General features: G+C 41.5%; 1 protein-coding gene across 6 annotated transcripts in view; it reads right to left on the reverse strand.

The window, feature by feature from the left end:
• Rgs20 (regulator of G-protein signaling 20) overlaps window positions 1-20,722 on the reverse strand; it is a 160,727-nt gene that overhangs the window by 3,592 nt on the left and 136,413 nt on the right. For 4 of the 6 annotated variants that reach the window (XM_011238400.1, NM_001177795.1, NM_021374.5 and 1 more), the window contains 2 exons: window positions 10,683-10,825; window positions 3,733-3,816 (listed from right to left, as the gene is read on the reverse strand). In XM_011238400.1, coding sequence (XP_011236702.1) covers window positions 3,733-3,816; window positions 10,683-10,801 — 203 coding nt within the window. In that variant the 5' untranslated portion in view covers window positions 10,802-10,825. Of the gene's footprint in view, window positions 1-3,660; window positions 3,817-10,657; window positions 10,826-20,722 lie in introns of those variants that run through there. The other 2 variants (XM_011238401.3, XM_006495554.2) reach the window with 2 other exon arrangements.

The raw sequence follows: 20,722 nt of genomic DNA on the forward strand, positions 1-20,722 counted from the left end.
AAAATAATATACATGATATAAATCCAAGTCATGAGGGATGGTGACGAAATGATCAGCTAGGAATGTGTCCTTGGCTAGAACATCATTCATGAAGGGATGTTACTCATCCTGAGACAAGACTTGACCTTGGGCTTACTGTCTTTGATTTTGTTTTAACTGTGCTGAGATCAGAAAAAGCCTAAACAATAGTGATCCTAATATTTTGTCTTTTCACAGTTCCATATGTGTATGTTTCCCTGAAGAATATATTATGTGGCTTTAAAGGTTTTTTTTTTTTGCTTTTTATTTTTTTGTTTTTTATAAAATGACCAATCCATTGTCTTCTGTGACTTGCTTTTTCCTCCTCATTAAGTCTCTGAGATTTACCTGCTCTGTGAGTAGGACTCCAGTCTCACTCTCTGCTTTTGTACAGATTTTGGTATCGCTGGTAACGGGAGCCTCTTTAGATATCATATAGACGAGGAACAATATACTTTTGAACTGCTTTGTGGAAGTGGTCTGTAAAATCTCACAGGTACAATGTTGATTCTGAATACAATGTTATCTGGTTGAATTGTGTCACCTAAAAGCAGTCTAAACACCAAGAGTATAACCTTATTTAGAAATAGTTCTTTGGGCTGGAGAGATGGCTTAGTGTTCAAGAGCACTGACTTCTCTTCCAGAAGACCTGGGTTTGATTCCCAGTATCTACATGGTGGTTTATAACCATCCATAACTCCACTTCAAGAGGATCCAACACCCTCTCTGGCCTGCTGGAGCACCAGGCACTCATGTGGTGCACAAACATGCAGGCAAAACATCTATCTGTTTATCTAAAAATAAATTATTAAAAATAAAAAAAAAAGAAATGGGTTGACGACACTCTGGATCTTGGATTTTTGGTCTTGGAACTGTGATATAAAATTTTTCTGATGTTTTAGGGTACCCATGTTTTTAATGATAATTAATTTAGAAAGTTAGTGTAGGGGCTGGTGAGATGGCTCAGTGGGTAAGAGCACCCAACTGCTCTTCCGAAGGTCCGGAGTTCAAATCCCAGCAACCACATGGTAGCTCACAACCATCTTGTAACGAGATCTGACTCCCTCTTCTGGAGTGTCTGAAGACAGCTACAGTGTACTTACATATAATAAATGAATAAAAAGAAAGAAAGAAAGAAAGAAAGAAAGAAAGAAAGAAAGAAAGAAAGAAAGAAAGAAAGAAAGTTAGTGTAGAACAGAGGGTCGTGGCAGACTCTGGTCAGACTGTCTGAGTTAAGAGTGAGGAACATTATTTCTCCAGTGCCATAGTAGTCCTGACAAAGCACAAGTTACAATCTAAAAAGGGGACTCTTCTAGGTGAGCAGAGCTTGCCAAGGCTTTGCTCCTTCCCTCTTGCCTGTTGCTCCTGGCAAGAGGATAGTCAGCAGAAGGCAGCACTGAGCCTCACAGTTTGGAGGCTGTGGACCAAGTACTTAATCCCTCTTAAATACTGAGAAGCAATGTTGTTGTGTTTTATAAAACAGCTTTGAAATGTGGCAGGAGGGAACACCTCAGCGGGGGCCTTGCCAAGGTATTCCCCTCAACAATCAAGCCATGTGACAGGCCTAGTACAAAAGGAAGTTTACTGGGGGAAGGGCACCAGGAAGCAGAGCAGGGAACTGGAAAAGGGTAGAGGCAAAGGAAGGGGCACAGAGGACAGAAAGAGAGAAGAGAGAGAGAGAGAAAGAGGGGAAGACGCTTGCTAGGGGCGTGTGGAGGAGGAGGAGAAGGAGGGAGAGGGAGAGGGAGGGAGGGAGAGAGAGAGAGAGAGAGAGAGAGAGAGAGAGAGAGAGAGAGAGAGAGAGAGAGAGAGAGCAAGAGAGAGATCTCATACCCGTGCAAGCCAGGCTCACAACTGGCTGTTGTTAGGTAACTGTTGGGTGGAGTGTAGAGAAACTGCTTACAAATGTAATGTTATGTTTACTAAAGAATTACAACAAATAGAGTCACATGTGGTGAATGCAACTAAGTATGAGAAACTAATATTTCAGCCTATAACATCAAGTGCATGTCAGTGCATTGTACCTGGTACCTGAGCAGATTGACAGCAAGTACAACCAAGTGTATGAATACCTAGTACCTGAGTAGATCTTCAGTCAGAGAAAAGACTATTATAAGCCTGGGGCTATGACTCCACAGAGAAGCACCTGCTTAGCCTTGTGAGCATCTGCACCAAGAAGCAGGTATTTTATCACTTTCTGTTTATTAATTGGATGTGACTTAGAACAAAGCCAGGCCAAACTACACTGGACATGAGAGCCCTGTTACAAGTGTCTTGCTTCCCTTGATTGGCTTAGCTACAAAAACTATTATTAACCCTGCTTTACACATACACAAAATGAAGATAGAATGTGGCCATTATTAATCAAAGGCTGAAGGTTGAGATATAGCCTTTTGCACCTTGTCCGTGGCACAGAATACAGTGCCCTGGGATCTGTGAGACACCTGCTACTTCTGAGAAAGTCATATACTATGGAAAGTGGGCAGGGGGTGTTGCTGTATCTCCCAGACTTTGAAAACCTGGGCAAATACACATAAGGGAAAGATGGAAGGAAATTTACATAACCTGAATGGGCTATTACTCTATCTGCAAAACTAAACCAGTTAACATATAAAACTATTTGAACAAACCTATTTGGATATTTGTTAATGTGTATAGTTATAAAGGTATAATATCAAGAACAGGAATAAAGGAGCTAGAGAGATAACTCCTCACTTAGTAGCACTGGCTGCATTTGCACACTAGAGATTGATTCCAAGCACACACGTGGTGGCTCACAACTTTCTGTAATTCCAGTATCAGAGAACCCAACATCCCTTTTTAGTATCCACAGGCATCAGGCATGCACATAGTGTACATACATACATACAAGCAAAACACTCATATTGAAAGGAAATAAAACTGTGATTCATGTAATGTATGTCAAATAGCCCAAAGAGTTGTTTCTGAGCTTTGAAACCTGGGGCTGAGAACATAGCAGAACAGACCAGGGCATGCCCGGGCAGGCCCATCACCTCCCTATCTCCCACCCCTCTGACCTAAGTTAAATGTTACAGGCTGCTGATGTTTAAATGGACCAATCATGTGAAACCGCGCCAATTCCTCCCCAAGCCCCACTCCTTTTCTATAAAAACCCCTAGCTTCCAAGCCTCGTGGTCGAATCCACTGTCTCCTGTGTGAGATACATTTCGACCCAGAGCTCCGCCATTAAAATACCTCGTGTTGTTACATCAAGGTGTTGTGTTCTATTCGTGATTCTTGGGTACACGCCGAATCGGGAGCTGAGTGGGGGTTTCCCCAATAGGTTCTTTCAATATACATAAAATAAGTATTTAAAAAAGAACAAGATAAGGAATAGATATAAGAATAGTTAAAGGAAGATAAATCAATAGAAGATTTGATAAGAGAAATATAATAGTCAAGGGAAGAAATAGAAAAATAAAAGCAATACAAAGCTGGGTTGTCAGGAGGGATCAACTTCTATTTGTGTTTCACTATTGGAACTGAAGAGTGGGTTGACTTTTCTTCCCTGTTATGAAATAAATGAAAAGGAATTCTGCATGGGAAATTCAAAGCCATACTGAGATCTGATGTTACTAAATGGTAGTTATGGGAAAATACCTGTGTTCTGTTGAAACTTACAGTGCCAAAAGCAAAGGGGGAGATGCTGGCATCTCTGTCAGTACTGTGAGCTAATAAAATGCAAGAGTTCACCTTTCTTCACATGCTGGAATGTCTGTTCTGATTTCATGGGAGGCTCTTTGGGGTCTCTGGTCTTCTTGGTTTCTGACAGTGAGGCTGTAAGAAACAAGACAATTAATTATGCCTAAGTCGTTTGAAGGAACATAGTTTCTAAATGAGTATTTTTAAAAGGCAATTTTAGATACTTAGACAGAATTGCATTTTTCAACAATGTGATCCCAAATGTTATTTTAAAGGAAACCATAAGTGGGCTGGAGAGATGGCGAAGTGTTTAGAACACTTTTTGCAGAGTCCAGGTTCAGTTCCCAGTCCCACATGGGGGCTATGTTCCAGGGGATTGGATATCTTCTGTCTTTTGTGGACACCAGTCACACATGTGATATAGTAACATATATGCAGGCAGAACACACACATAAATATAAAAATAAATTTTTATTAATAATAAAGAAAACAAGCCAGGGGTGGTGACACACACCTTTAAGACCAGCATTTGGAAGGCAGGGGCAGTGAGGAAGTAGGGGGCTGGTGAGAGGGTAAAAGGTCCCTCTGCCAAAATGCTAAAATGCTCTACACCATAGCTGTGAGGCAGACGATTTCTTCCTACTATCTGAGGAACTCTCAGTCTGTTTTCCTGGGCAGCTGGACCAGTACACACTCCTTCTGAAATGTCTTGGATCCTTTCTCAACAGTTGTTAGCTTGGTGGGTATGAAATGCCGCGTGATTTAGATTTGCATTTTACTACTGACTGATGGTGCCGAGCCTCTTTCCATATTACTAGTTGTCACACATTTTCTCTGAAGACCTGTGTTTTTCAATTCCTTGACATTTAAATATCAGTTTATCTTTTACTCTCAAGATGTATGGCTTTACATATTTTAAAGATTTTATTTTTATGTACATGGGTGTTTTGCCTGTATTTGTGTCCATGTCTCACATGCAAGTCTGCTTGGTGTCTGCAGAGGTCAGAAGTGGGTATCGAGTAGATCCCTTGAAACTGATGTTACAGGTGCTTGTGAGCTGCTATGTGAATGCTGGGTCTGAGCCCAAGTCCTCTGAAAGCCAGTGCTCTTAACTGTGATAGCTTTATATATTTTACTAGATATGAGCTCTAATGATAGTTATTTTTATTGATTTTATATTCTTCTTCTTTACTATCATTTTAATAATGGATCTTTGGGACTCAAGGTGTTTTGCAGCATGTAAATATAAAGAAGATTGTCTCTCTTCCAACTTCTAGGCTCTATCTTTATGCTTTCACTTAGCTGATGCCCATAACAGTGGCAAACTGGGAGCAACTGTGATGTCCTTGTCTTACTCTTGCCTTTAGCAGGTACATTTCAGCATTCCAACAACAAACCTAGTGCTTCATGCATGCTGAGCGCATGCTTTGCCACTGAACAGCCCCATCAACCTCTAAAAATACATTCTTATCATTCATGATTAAGGCCTTTTGTTTTGGAATGGTGTTCTGGTCATTCTCCTATGGGTCTCCTTAACACTTTCTTTTATAAAAAGTCTTTCAGTCTGTGTTTTAGCAATCAGCTTTTTAAGCTTTTGCTGGGGTGGGGGTAGAAGGACGGAGGGAGGGAGGGAGGGAGGGAGGGAGGGGAGAGAGAGAGAGAGAGAGAGAGAGAGAGAGAGAGAGAGAGAGAGAGAGAGATCTATTTTCTTGTAAAGGCAAAATCATTAAAAATTTAGGAATCCTTTTGACTTATTTTTTTTATATTAAGGCCAAGACATTTCAATAAATAATGGTTTTTAAAAATGAAACAAAATAACAACAACAAAAAAAAAATCCTTGAGAGGCACTGGAGTTGCATCCTGTCTGGGAGAGCATTTATCCTGCCTGACTTCCTGGGTTCTTTGTAAGTAGAACACATGCATGCACAGTGGGTCTGAAAGAGCAGAGAAAAAAGGGAAGTATGACTCTGACACAAGGCTACAAAGAGAATTAGAAGCTATACTGTGAACTGAATCATGCAAAATTTATGCAAACTTTGACATTTTCCCATCTTATTTTGCTAAAGCAGAAATAGTTTAAACGGGATGGTGCACTCTAGAGACATAGGGATATTTCGTGGTTCACTTGGTTAACAGGGTCTGCTGTGGCAGTTACCCCAGAGGAGGGTGAAGAACACAAGCCAGCAATGCTTGGCCTTACCTTAGCAGTGCAGTATAAGACTCAGACCCTCCGACTTACAGTAAAAAAATTAAAGTTTATCATTTTTATTAGCATATTGTAATTACATATACTGGCCTTTCACACATGCATGTAATGTATGCTGATCATATTCACCCATTACCCTCCCTTGTCCTCTTCTTGCTCCCACTGATCCCCTTCCTCTTTCTAACCAGTCTGTCCACTTGTTGGGAGCTATTAAGACAACACAATTGTCCTGATCTCTGAATTGGGCCTCTCCCCCAAGAAAAGGGGTCAAAAGCGGGCCACTGATTGTTCCAGCCCTAAGTCAGCGCCTGATGTCCTGACCTCAAGATGTACCCTGATACCACCAAGTTCCTGCTTCCCCATGTAGTCACCAAAAGAAAAATTTCCCCTGCCCCATCCCTCCTGCTGAGAAGTGCTTCCCCTTTTGCTTGTGCATTTAAACCTTGAGCCTTGCTAATACAGCGGGACCTTGATGCTACTCAGACTGCTTCCGTGTGTCATTCATTACACAAGGTTCTCGTCTCTCTCTACCCCCCCCCCCAATTTGGTTCTCAGGAGAAGGTCCCCTTGAGACCCTCGAATAACTGGACCTGCTGTATGGGTCATCCACTCATATGCCCCTATGGCCTAGCGAGTTAGAGTTCCTTACATGAACATAGGTGAAGTGCTATTTACAGAGGCAATTCACCAGCGGCTAAAGCAATTATATTTTAGAGAATAAAAATCAGAGTGCTTCCCTTTTTATTAGAGAACTGGAAATCTGAGAAAAATGTCACTGGGGCTTAGAAAACTAGTGTTAGTTCTCTTTCTAGAAAATTTGCTTTATTATGTATACCAACAAAGACATCTCTTAAGAGAATGCTAAGAAAAAAGTCAAGGAAAATTATGTTGTTTTCCACTGATGTGAAAAAAACACATTATATTTTGGAATAATTATGAATCCATTAATTATTGGGAAAAATTAATCTTAACCCATATAGATTTTGTTGTCCACTCCTACTCTCTACCTCAGAAAGAACCAGCAAGCTTAATTTGCTCATCATTCCCGCCGAGAGTGATGGTTCTGTGTACACCTAAGCATTTGGATGTTATCTAAGTGTTATTTTACAATGTTCATTGTTCTGCAATTGCTTCCCTACTGTAGTACATGAATTGAAATGACAAAGGCATGAAGCCACCAAGAGGCATGGATCCACTGACTTCCTGTTTATAAACTAGGGAACTACTTTGCATTTTTCTCATGTAGACTAAGGCCATATCAAACCCTCACAGACACATTCTTTGTGCATGCACCTCACTGTTTATTAGGTGGGTTTCTAGACCCATATTTAGAAGAGTGTATATTCAACTTGCCTTTTTTTTTTTTTTTAGACAGGGTTTCTCTGTAGTCATGGCTGTCCTGGAACTCTGCATGTAGACCAGACTAGCCTTGAATTCACAGAGATCTGCCTCTGCCTCTCTAGGTGCTAGTATTAGAGGTGTGTGCCACCATGTCAGGCTTGGATTTATTTTAATCTTGTTGGGAGGAGCATATATATATAGATTATCTTTTCTGCATCATTTTATTGGCTTGTTTTTCATTTGGTGATTATTTTATGTCCTGAAACTCTTTATATATTCTGGATGTGAATTCTTTATTAACGACATTGTAATTATCTTGTCTAATTATGTTTTACCTTTTTTTCTTTTACTGCTTATCTCTGTATGTGTATGTCTGTGCAAGTGCCAAGAGGATAAAACCAAGTGGCATTTCTCAGGAGCTACCTACCTTGTTTGTTTTTTATTTTTATTATTATTATTTTTTGACACACTCATTGGTTGAAGATTGGCTGGCTGGCCAGCCAGCCAGTGAGTCTTAAAGAACTGTCTGCCACAATATCCTCAGATGCTGTGACACAAATCTGGCATTATAGTTACCATGCCAAATTTAGGATTATTTTCTTTTTTTTTTTTTTTAAAGATTTATTTATTTATTATATGTAAGTACACTGTAGCTGTCTTCAAACACTCCAGAAGAGGGAGTCAGATCTTGTTACGGATGGTTGTGAGCCATCATGTGGTTGCTGGGATTTGAACTCTGGACCTTCGGAAGAGCAGTCGGTTGCTCTTACCCACTGAGCCATCTCACCAGCCCTAGGATTATTTTCATTTCTTCTTCTTCCTCTTCTTTCTCCTTCTCCTCCTTTTAAATGTTTTTCTTTTGTTTTTTGTTTTTAATCTTTTTTCTAAAGCATATTTCAATTTATTTATTTATTTTTATTTTATGTGTATTGGTGTTTTGCCTGCATGTATGTCTGTATAAGGGTAATTTCCTGGCTTCTCCCTGCAACTGGAGTTACAGAGATTTCTGAGCTGCCATGAACGTGCTGGGAATTGAACCTGGGACCACTGGAAGAACAGCCATCTCTCTAGCCCCAGAGAATTTTTTTTTTCATTATGGCTATTGTTTTTATTTTAAGAAAATAACTCTTTTCTATTGTAGGAGCCAAAGGGGCAAGAACACCACAAGAAACCCCACAAAATCAACTAATCTGGGCCAATAGGAGCTCACAGAATCTGAACCTACAGTCAGGAGCCTGTGAAAGAAAATTAAAATTCAAGGTCCATGACTCATGCGGCTTGCTAGTTAGGAGGGCTTTTTGGGCCTAGAGCAAAGAACAAAGGCTGTTGCTGTCAAGTCATTCCAGGAACTGACTAGCCATAAAAGATAGGGAAGACATACCAGGACATCCGGACTGGCCACGCGCCTCCCTATCTCCTGCCCTTCTGACATGGGTTAAATGTTAACTAGATGCTCTGCTGTTACCTCCATCTGCACGTACAATTTGCTGATGTTTAAACTGTCCAATTGTGTGAAGCTGCGCCAATTCTTCCCCTACCCCCACTCTTTTCCTATATAAACCCCTAACTTTTGAGCCTCGTGGTTGACACCTCTGTCTTCTGCGTGAGATATGTGTCGGCCTGGAGGTCTGTCATTAAACTACCTTGTGTGTTTGCATCAAGACGGTCTCTCGTGATTCTTTGGGTGTGCACTATCTCGTGACTCGGGTGGGGGTATCCCCACGGAGGTCTTTCACCTGCATGGGGCGGACCTAGGCCCTCTGCACATATGTTATGGCTGTGTAGCATGGCCTTCTTGTAGGACTCAGTGAAGCAGGGGCTGTCTCTGACTCTTTTGCTTGCTTTTGGGACTCTTGTCCTCTTGCTGGGTCATCTTATTTAGTGTGATATGCCATGATTGTTTGATATCCATGGGAGGGCTGCCCTTTTCTGAATGGAAATGGAGGTGAGGGCCAGAGAGGACTAGAAGGAAAGGAGGGAAAGAGCTGCAGTTTGGATATAATATGAGGGAGGGAGGGAGGGAGGGAGGGAGGGAGGGAGGGAGGGGGAGAGAGAGAGAGAGAGAGAGAGAGAGAGAGAGAGAGAGAGAGAGAGAGAGAATCCTTTTCAGTATCAAAGTGTTGCATTTTCTTCTCGGCCTTTAAACCACTTGGAATTTATCTTGAGTCTTAAGTTATTTGGTTTCCAAGCTGAGGACTTGAGAGGCTGGAGACTTGGCTCAGTGGTTCAGAGCACAGCTGCTCTTCCAGTGGACTTGGGTTTAATTGCCAGCAACCACACAGCAGGTCACACCTGTCTGTAGCTCCAATTCCAGAGATCTGGAACCTTCAGACATACATGCAGGCAAAACACCAATGCTCATAAAATAAAAAATAAATAAATAAGATGAGGACTTGATATGTTGCCCAAGGCTAGCCTCCATCTCTTGAATTCAGGGGCTCAGTCAAACCTCCTGCCTCAGCCTTCCAAGTAGCTGGGATAATAATTTTATACACCCTGTCTAGCCTTTCTTTTCATTTCAAGGTAGATTTGTATATAATACACATATAATGAATATACATATATATCTTCTATATTTGGATACCAGTGGGTGAAGGCTCTTATTCTGGAACCTTAGTTTGATCCCTGGAACCCATGTAACTGTGGAAGGAGAGAATCAACACCAGGGGTTTTTTTCTGACTTCTACACATGGGCTATGCCACACAAGCCCACATGCACACATCACATGTGAGCGACGCAACCTACATACAGTAAGGACCATGATAGACTTGAAATTTCTAAGTGATACCAAGTTTGGCTGGCACTAAGCCTAAGCTTACACTCAAGCCTGTGTGTCTCTCACATCCATCCTTCTGGATTTCTCTTTACTAAGCAAAGCGGACTATATGTTTTCAAAATTTCTGTCTCTATTTTAAGTACATAGTTTGTCATTTATCTTTATCAAAAACCAAAATTAGCAACGTGAAAGCAAAAGCTGTTAAAAATCTAGGCTTCAAAGCCCTTATTTCAAAGATCCATCTTTAATCCTCCACAACGACATTAGATAAAATAAGGCCTTTTTAGCCATCTATGCAGTGTTTCTACCCAAATGTTAACATATGCTCATAACTGTTTTACATGTTCTCTAGTTGTTAATCTATGCTAGCCTTGTGTGAAGTGTGGATAACTTTCTCAACAATTCGATGTAGCCATTTGCTACATGTATATGTACTGATGTCTTTTGCAGGCACCCAGTAGCTGTTTAAAGCATATTTTCAGGCCAAACATGGCACGTGCTTTTAATATGTGGGGAATAAAGACTTAGTGTGGGGGAATCTGTATCAGGAGTTCAATGTCCTCTTTGACCACAAACAAAAGTTCTGAGAGCAGCCTAGGCTTGCTGGATGTATCATAACAGGCTGCACTCAAAGGCCCTCCCAAGCAGCACCTGAGTCAAAGGCTGCCAAGTTTACCAAGAACAGGTGCAGCAGCAGCACCAACAGAAGCAGCAGGCGTTGGAGCCCCGGCCACCCTGCTGGCTTGGGGCAGGGCCCTGGGTCTCACTTCCGCCGCACATCTGCCGCATCCGCATTTCCGTCCGCTCAGATCCCTCAGGCTGCAAAAGAAAACGACTAGTTAGACCCGAATGTAGTGCTCTTGTGTCTTAAACCCAGGGTTTCGTCTGTTTGGCTCACAGAGAAGACACAGCGTGATAACACCCAGTCCATTTTTGCAAACTGGTGAAAAGTGCTTTGACTCTGATGATACTTTATTCACCAGAGTTAATGGAACAGGGTGTGAAGTTCCAGGAACAAAATGGAGAACAGGCTTGCCTTAGGTAGTTTACTAAGGGAGAAAATGAGTATACAAAGGTCACCGCTAAGTTATGACCACAGAAGCGTTTCCCAGCCTTCAGGATCTCTCTGGACTGAACCACAGCAGCGAAGTTACAAGGAACAGTACAACCACACTGCCCAGGAGTCTGAGCATAGAGATGGATGGATATAATCTATGCCAAAATGATCAGCCACAGCCACACTAAACAGGTCCCCTCAAGAACTCTCAGAGGAGGTGGTGGTATGTGGCTCAGGTCTACAGCCAGATCCAGGCATCCTATTAGCTTATTCTGCAGGTATGTGGTGTTTGATAAAAACTCTACCTTTCTTCCATCAGAGTAGCACTAAGAACACTGCTTACTATGTAGCAATTGCTTAGTATTTCCCAGGAAGCCAGACCTAGAGCCAGCCTGGGCCTGGATAGTCCTTCGAGAGACCGGTCCAAAGCCATCTAAAAGATTTATGACATTCAGCCTGGGCTTTCTTGTTGAAGATTAGAAGTGCAAGGGACATGTGGGCATGCAAGCAGCACAAAAAAGGAGAACTGTGCTTTTGATAACTATCATTCCATTCTTTTCTTTCTTTTTTTTTTTTTTTTTGGTTTTTTGAGACTGGGTTTCTCTGTGTAGCTCCTGGAACTCACTTTGTAGACCAGGCTGGCCTCGAACTCAGAAATCTGCCTGTCTTTGCCTCCCGAGTGCTGGGATTAAAGGCGTGTGCCACCACCACCCGGCCTATCATTCCATTCTTGATGGCACTAATTGAAAGCTAACGCACACACACACATACATACACACACACACACACCTTAAATAGGACTTTAGAATTAAGTACTAGATTTGTTTATTCCTTTGAGTGTGATATCCTATGTGCAATTGGATTCATTCATTCATTCATTCATAAATAAGGTCTTGCTATGTTGGTCAGGCTGGCCCTGAACTCATGTGCTTCTCCTGCTTAAGCCTTATTTATGAAGAATGGCATCTGGGTTTCTTTTAAATAGCTTAGCATGTAAGCTTTAGGATAGCAAAAGAGAACTAGCAAACAGCTTCCTGACCCTTTATGTTCACAACACCCAGATGCTGCTCCATAATACCTTAGGCTAGACTAAGCAGGTCAAGGTTCGCAGCCCGTGTAGCCTTCTGTGTCAGAGGAAGAGGCAGAGATATTTGCCAATTCTCTATCATGTTCTATGGGCACTACTGAGAGATGGCTTCCAGACAGAAAGATTCTCAAATGTCCCCGGGATAAAAACACCACACATCAGGATCTCAACTCTTTTGTGTTGCAAAAGAAACACAGACCAACAATGGTTTCTTTCACTTCAGGACACTGAGGCATAAGGATAAGTCAGCACAATTCCCAAAGATGTTTAGAGTCCAACATCTCCAGGCAGCCATGTTCTAAAAGCTTTGACATAACTTTTGGACACAATGAGGAGGATCCACCTTTCTCTGGGATGCTTGGCAGGTTTCCAGCATAGGCTAAAGCAGTGGAGGACAATGTTAAAGTAAAAATTAATGTTGATATGGTTTTGTTTTAAGTATTCTTTCCATATTTATTTTCCTGTAAACCAAGAAAAAATATTGGTGGGTGGCCCTGGATGCCTCAGTCAAGGATCATTTAAGCAGTCGGCTTAATCACCCATAGACTAACACTAGCAATTTTGAAGACGTTGCTTGAAGAACTCCTAGGAAGCAATCACAGCTTGTTCCTCCTTCTCCTGAAGGGCCAGCTCCAGTCAGAACTGTTTCGAACACTTGGTACTGGACTGTTTGCAACCACATATCCCAACAAATTCTATCAGGATCTGAGTCCATTTTGAGTCAGTTCAGAGGGGAACATGCCCCTGGTGACCAAAGGGACTACTGTGACTGGTGCAAAGGGGACAGTGTTATGATTGATAGAAAAACAGACTTCCATGTGCATGAAAAATTTGATGTGACTGCTGCACGTTGTCTCTTCAGCGGGTTTTTACCCCTTCAGTTCAGCTCGGCAAGTGATCAGAGGAAACCTTCCTGTACTGTCTCCCCTGTGGTAACAAAAAGTCAGTCTCTTCTTGCCTACTTTTGGGAAACTGAGGCTGAGCTAGCAAGTAAGGAAGGCAGCAGGGGCAGCAGAAACAGTGGAAGAGTGGTATGTGAGGCAGAGACCCAGGAATACCACCCTGACACGCAGCAGATGTGGATCTGAGCCAGAGAACCCAGGTGCTGACTACACTGAGTTCAACGTGGAGAGAGCTGCAAAACCAGCTGCAGACTGAAGCAGAAGCAGCAAAGTGTGGCAACTATAGCAGTAGCCATAGCAACAGGAGGCAGTTAAACATTGTAAAACAGCAATATGAATAAGAACTCGAAGAAGAGGAGGGAGAGAAGAGAGAAGAAAAGAGGAGACTGAAGGATAGATAGAAGGCTATAAAGAGCCAGAGAAGAAAAACTACAGGCTGTGGCAGTTGCACAAGTTCAAGACATCTGTCAAGCTTTTGGAACCAAGGGTCCTGACACCCCAGGCCTGGGTACTGTAATACTAACAGCTGACGAATCTTGAGGTGCACATGTGATATAAAGCTGGAGGGAGTTGCTTACTGCTGTTTCTGCCTGTCTGTCGCACTGTCTGCTGTCAAACATGGAAGGGTACAAACACTACCTAAGCCTAGTACATGAAGAGTTCCCTTCACTACCCCTGATCTCTAGGTCCACAAAAGGACTCTAGCCAGTTGTTTGCAACCATTGACACATTTTTAAAAAGCCTTAATTGCTTCCTAGAATGGAGAAGGATTGTTACACATTATGTTCAAGAATGGTGGTTTTTGCTTGCTTTTTAAGGGAGAGTCATTTCAGCTACTGTGAGGACTGAAGTTATTTCCTGGTACAGTGTGGAGGAGATCTTGTTGATTTAGTTCAGAGTAACCATGGAGAAGATGGAGTAGGTGATGACACAGCCTTGGTGGATGAAGCTGGATGCAATGAGCACCAACAGCAAGCAGAGGAGAATCTCAGGGAAGATCTTTGCTTGGACACCTTTAACAGAGACCAGATTTTCCAGATTACTGAAGGCTGTGAGGGAGAAGAAGAAAGGGCCAGACCCCATACACTTGGTCCAGGCCAGCTTGGCAACTATGTACCTACATCCTGTATGTGGTGGTTTGAATAAATATGCTCCGTCCATAGACTTATGTGTTTGAATGCTTGGCCCATAGGGAGTGGCACTATTAGGAGGTGTGGCCTTGTTGGAGGAAGTATGCCACTGAGGGGGTGGGGCTTTGAGGTTTCCTATGCAAAAACTATACCCAATATGGAACACAGTCTCCTAGGGCTTGTGGATCAAGATCTAGAACTCTCAGCTCCACCAGCACCATGTCTGCCTGCAAGCTGCCATGGTTCCTGCCGTGATAATAATGGATTAAACCTCTGAAACTGTAAGCCAGCCCCAATGAAATAATGAATTTTCCTTTGTAAAAGTTGCCTTGGTTATGGTGTCTCTTCATGGCAGTAAATCCCAAACTACGCCATTTTCAAAGAGTATCATGGGCAGGAGGCAGGAAGAAGTTATCAGCGCTGAACACCATCACAGTTTACCATGAGTCCAACTCATGATTATAGCAGAGAAAGAGATGTCTGAGAGTTTCCAGGTCCTCATACTTTACTTTAGTATACACAACACAGGAAAAACCTAATTTATGAAGTACCAATTCATAAAAAAAAACACTTTTATGTATAATCTTAGTTTTCTTTGCACAGCTCTTGCACATTTTTATATAGACTTGCTCCTGAACGATTTTCAGACAATATTGCTGCTGCTGTAAGCCATTTGTGCTCCACCTATTACCTCTCTGTTTTTTCTTATTAGTTTTTGGAGTTTAAGAAATTTAATCATAATGAAATGCTTTAACTGATTGTACTGGTTAGTTTTGTGCCAACTTGACACAGCTGGAGTTATCACAGAGAAAGTTCTTCAGTTGAGGAAATGCCTCCATGAGATCCAACTGTAAGGCATTTTCTCAATTAGTGATCAAGGGGAAAGGCCCCTTGTGGGTGGTGCCATCTCTGGGCTGGTAGTCTTGGTTCTATAAGAGAGCAGGCTGAGCAAGCCAGGGGAAGCAAGCCAGTAAAGAACATCCCTCCGTGGCCTCTGCATCAGCTCCTGCTTCCTGACCTGTTTGAGTTCCAGTCCTGACTTTCTTTGGTGATGAGCAGCAATGTGGAAAGTGTAAGCTGAATAAATCCTTTCCTCCTCAACTTGCTTCTTGGTCATGATGTTTGTGCAGGAATAGGACCCTGACTAAGACACTGATCTAATGGCTTTAGAAGTCCTTCTAGAGACTCTCATTTACCACATGATTATACCACTTGTCTCTTTCAAAGGTATGAATATCTGTCTCAGTTTACTCAATAAGAAATATAGAAAATACCAGAAGGTATAAATATTTGTTGCACCTTTGATTTCTTCATAATATATATTCATATAAATATAAATATACATATAAAATACATTATATATATTTTCCAGATGACCTTTTCTACATTGTATTAAGGTGTGTCTCTACTTTCAGTTGTTGATTCTGTGCGAGCAGAGAGCTAAGTACTGGCAGAATTTTGGTATTATCATTTCTATGGCCCATAGAAAATACAGGTTTTCTATTTTGTAAATAGTTGTCCTTCCTTACCTGCCTAAAGATAATCTAGAGATGAACCAGAGGTTGTCTTGATGCTGATTGGTTATAGTAACTGACATTCATAACTAGAGCAGGAAGTTGAGGGTGAACATGGAAAGGAATAGACGGAGCCTGGAGTAGAGAAAGGTATGCAGCTAGCCACATGGTAGGTTGTGGGCTAGATAGTGGGCTTAAGTTTAAACGGTAGCCAGGAGACTGCACCAGCAAAAGGTCTAAGCTTTAAACTTATTTAGCAGCATCTGTGTTTTTTTATACTGCAGGTGGGTCTAATAAAGACCTATGAGATATGTGTGTGTGTGTGTGTGTGTATGTGTGTATGCTTCTTCATGGTTATTTTTGTCAATTTGAAGTACAGCTAGACATATCCAGGAAGAGAGATTAATTATTAATAGGTAACCTCTCTTCCTGTATGTCTTATCTCTCTTATTAATAATCTTATATTAATAATATAATATCTTATTAATAATCTCTCTTATTAATAATTAATCTCTGTTCCTGGATATGTCTAGCTTTACATCAAGTTGACAGAAATAACCAGGATGAAGTGGGGGGAGGGAGCATGGGATAGGGAGTTTCTGGAGGGAAAACTGGGAAAGCAGATAACATTTGAAATGTAAATAAAATATCCAATAAAAAAAATAAGCAGGATGCTGAGGCTCTCTCTGAGCTTGCTGTACTATATAAAGCAGTAATACAGTGCTGTAGACTCTTGCTCTATTTCCAATACTGCCTGGGGATTACACTCACTTGTACCTCTATGAGGTTAGCTTTCCTTTATTTTATTTTTTATTTATTATTGTTATTGGTTTATTCATAGTGGATTTTTTGAGACAGGGTCTCTCCATGTAGCCCTGGCTCTCCTGGAACTCTCTTTGTAGAGCAGGATGGCCTTGAACTCATAGAGATCTGCCTGCCTTTGCCTCTCAAGGGCTGGGATTAGAGGCATCTCAAGATTTGCATTTTAATTTATAAATTATGCCACTTTTTTTCCCTCAGTGTTTAGTGTCTCAGTTATGTCTGTGGATTTTTGCTTTAGAATCACAAGTCTTCCTGTGTTATCAGCATTTCTTGTATAGTTTCCCAGAATTTGTACCTATGATTTGTCAATTGTGACATTTTAAATCATGTAAAGCTTCTATAAAGAAGTGTACATAAATACAAAGATTATTTCTATAAAATTGCTAGCAAGTTATCAAAAATTCTCAATTAATGGGCATGAATTTGCTCAACATCAATGTGCAAATGTATTTATACTATACGCAGCGGAGCTGTGGCAAAATATGGGAGCCAAGTCAGAAGCCAGAAGTGGTGAAAGAAACAAGTGTTCAAAAGAAGAGACCACCAGGACTGGGGAAGTCTCAGGCTGACAGAATTTACCCAACACTTGCACGGGGTGCTTCGTTTGACATCTAACTGGGAAAACATTAGCAACACAAGCAGAAAATACTGACAATTATCTAACATAGACCATATTAAACTATATTTGCTTATGCTTTAAATTTTCCTTAATAGAGTTTAAAATTTTGAATTCCACTAAATTTAGGCATATGATTTAAGGAGAAAATTTAAGCATTTTGTTCTTTAGACAGTGAAGCAAATTATACAAACACATATCTTCATGTTGAATCATAAGTACTTAAACAAGAAAACTCTATTTTAGGACTAATAGTACTATTCTTTTGTTATTTGATTGAAACTGACTTGGTGACATCTTATGAAAGACCTTTAAAATCTACCCGCATATGTACGCACTCATCTACTCACCTATCTCTATCAACCTCTCTACCCACTCATCTCCACCAACCTATATATTCATCTATCTTTACCCATCTATCTATCTGCCTATCTAACTACCTACCGTTTTTAATAAGGCAATTATTTATTCTTTAAAGATTTAGTAGAATGTGATTGTAAAATTATTGGACTCTCTTAGAAGTAGTTTGTTGACTAGGGATTCAATTTCTTCTACTTCTTTTAATTTTTTTTTTGTGTGTATGTACATGTTTGTCATATGTGTGCAGGAATCAACAGAGGTCAGAAGTTGAAGTCACATCACCTGTCACCAGAGTTACATACAATTGTGAACCTCCTGAGGTGGGTACTAGGATTCGAACTATACTTAGTTGAGAATTGCATTTTAATGTCCATAATTTTGGTAAGGAATAAATATTTTAAATGAATTAGTTGTGAATATGAAAGTTTAATAGTATGAATTAATTTTACATATTTATAAGGTATTACTAATATGCTATTTGTTGCATATCTTAATGCAGCTTGTTTTGGGGATTACTGTATGATATTGATTAACATCTTTTAACTTTTAATAAAATTTACTTATGTATATATATATATGTATATGTATATATGCATATATATATAGTATATATATATATGCATATATACATATACATATACATATACATATATATATATATATATATATATATATATATATATATATAGTAGGAATTCTTTGTCTGCATGTACACCTGCATGCCAGGTGTACATGCATGTACACCTGCATGCCAGAAGAGGGTATCAGATCCATTTCTAGATAGTCATGAGCCTCCATGTGATTGCTGGAAACTGAACTCTGGACCTCTGGAAGAGTAGCCAGTGTTCTTAACCACCGAGTCTTAGTCACTGTTTTGTTGCTATGAAGAGAAACCATAACCAAGGCAACTAATAAAAGAAAGTATTTAATTGGGGCTTGCTTATAGTTTTAGGGGTTTAGTCCATTATCATCACAGTGGGGAGCACGGTAGCACACAGGCAGCCATAGTGCTGAAGAGGTAGTTGAGAATTCTACCCCTGGATCCATAGGCGGCAGGAAGAGAGAGAGAGAGACACACACACACTGGGCCTGGCATGGGCTTTTGAATCCTCAAAGCCCATTCCCAGTGACAAACTTCCTCTATCAAGGCGACACTTCTCAATCCTTCTAGTCCTTTCAAGAAGCTCAATTCTCTAATTGTGGGAAGCCACATGTGCCGTTGCAGGGTGGCGCTGGCTACTGCTGGCCACCACGCATACATAGGCAGTAAAGTTTTTTTGCCAAGATGAGGTTTTGAGAATTAACCAATCAGATGAGAGACAAGTTAACCAATCAGATGAGAGACAAGTTAACCAATCAGATAAGAGAGAAGTTAACCAATCAGATGTGAGACATGCAAATGAGGTGGTAAGCATAACCCATGCATAACCAATCCGGGTGTGAGACATGCCTCTCCTAGGCCTATATAAGCAGCACCAGTTCTGGGCTTGGGGTTTCTTTCCCTCTGCAATCAAGCTGTCCCAATGAACGTGCGCAGAAGGATCCTGTTGCAGCGTCGTTCTTGCTGGCGAGTCGGGCGCACAAGAAGTGGTGCTGAAACCCGGGAAAAGAAACATCTTCAGGCATGAGCGAACACCCCCTGCTACAGGGAGGATTCAGAACTGCATCACGGGGAAGGAGCGGCTAATAAAGTGTTCCCGTAAAACAGACTGCTGAGAAGGATCCAGTGTAGATTCAGAACTCTTCAGCTGGGGAACGGTGGTAATGAAGTGTTCCTGCAAAACAGACTGCTGAGAAGGATCTGACTACATGGATTCATGACTCTTCAGCTGAGGAATGGTAGTACCAGATCACTAACAATAGCTGTGGGTCCCAGAATGGCTGACCAGAGCAATTCAAAACAAGCAGAGCTATGAGGACATGGGTGTTCCTGTGGCTGGGGGTGCTCCCGCTAGTGAGAACTGAAGAGCTCTGTGTTCCTGAAACCATGCCGTTGACGCATTCGGGTGTTTCCTCAATTCTTTACATCTAATGTCAGATTTTAAGCCTTAATGGAATAGAACCCATCATTGTTGGCAATTTTACCTCTTGGCTTACCTCTGCATTTTCTTACTTTAAGGAATGGGTGGGAGTGATTTTGTTTGGTGCTGCCATATGCTGTGGACTGGTGTTCGTGCTCTGGTTGGTATGCAAATTCAGAACCCAACAAAAACGTGAAAAGGTGATTATAACTCAGGCACTTTTAGCTATTGAAAACGGCACCTCCCCTGAAGTTTGGTTATCTGTGCTTAAGAATTAGTCGGCATCTGAGTTCTCTGCTCTTGCACCCCACGGATTTATGGATCCATTGCACTGGGATGAGAGAGACTCAACGATCATTGATCAGCCCTTGCACATCGCTGAGGTTTCCTCATTGCACATGATAGGTTGATCATGATTTCCCCACTAATTCATTTTTTGGCTGGCCTCTTTTGTAGAGTTCGCCCTAGGTCATTTAGCAGTTACTGTCACACAGCACTGTGGCATCCAGAGATGGGCAACTTTCCTCATGCACAGACCAACCTAAGACATGGGGCCTGGTGGCAATAGGGTTACCCTATGACGGGTAAGGCTGTGACATTAGAGGAACGACCTAAAACAGGAGCCGCTGCGGATGGACATAATTGCACAGGCCTAGACCAGCCTCATTTTATTAAAACAAAATGGGGGAGATGTGGGAAGCCACATGTGCTGTTGCAGGGTGGCACTGGCTACCGCTGGCCACCATGCATACATAGGCAGTAAAGTTTTTTTGCCAAGATGAGGTGTGAGACACGCCTCTCCTAGGCCTATATAAGCAGCACCAGTTCTGGGCTTGGGTGCTCTTCGCCTCTGCAATCAAGCTCTCCCAATAAATGTGTGCAGAAGGATCCTGTTGCAGCGTCGTTCTTGCTGGAGATCTAATGACTAAGCATTAAAGTATATAAGCCTATCGGGCATTCCCATTCAAACTACACCAACCAAACTACCTTTGTATGCTTTTCCTTTGGCTTTAGCAGATCTGTAGAAATGCTATCTATGCTTCATTGCTACTCATTCTTCCTCAGTCTCACCGAAACAGCACTACTTGCCTGGTCTTCTATTTCTCCTTTGCTGTGTGCTTGATGTCATTCTGCTGTCTACTGGACATCAAATTCCTAGGAACTTGAGCCTGCATATTACAGGCAGCTTCCCTCCCATCCTCCCATC

This window comes from Mus musculus, chromosome 1 (assembly GCF_000001635.26).
Source record: "Mus musculus strain C57BL/6J chromosome 1, GRCm38.p6 C57BL/6J".
NCBI lineage: Eukaryota > Metazoa > Chordata > Mammalia > Rodentia > Muridae > Mus > Mus musculus.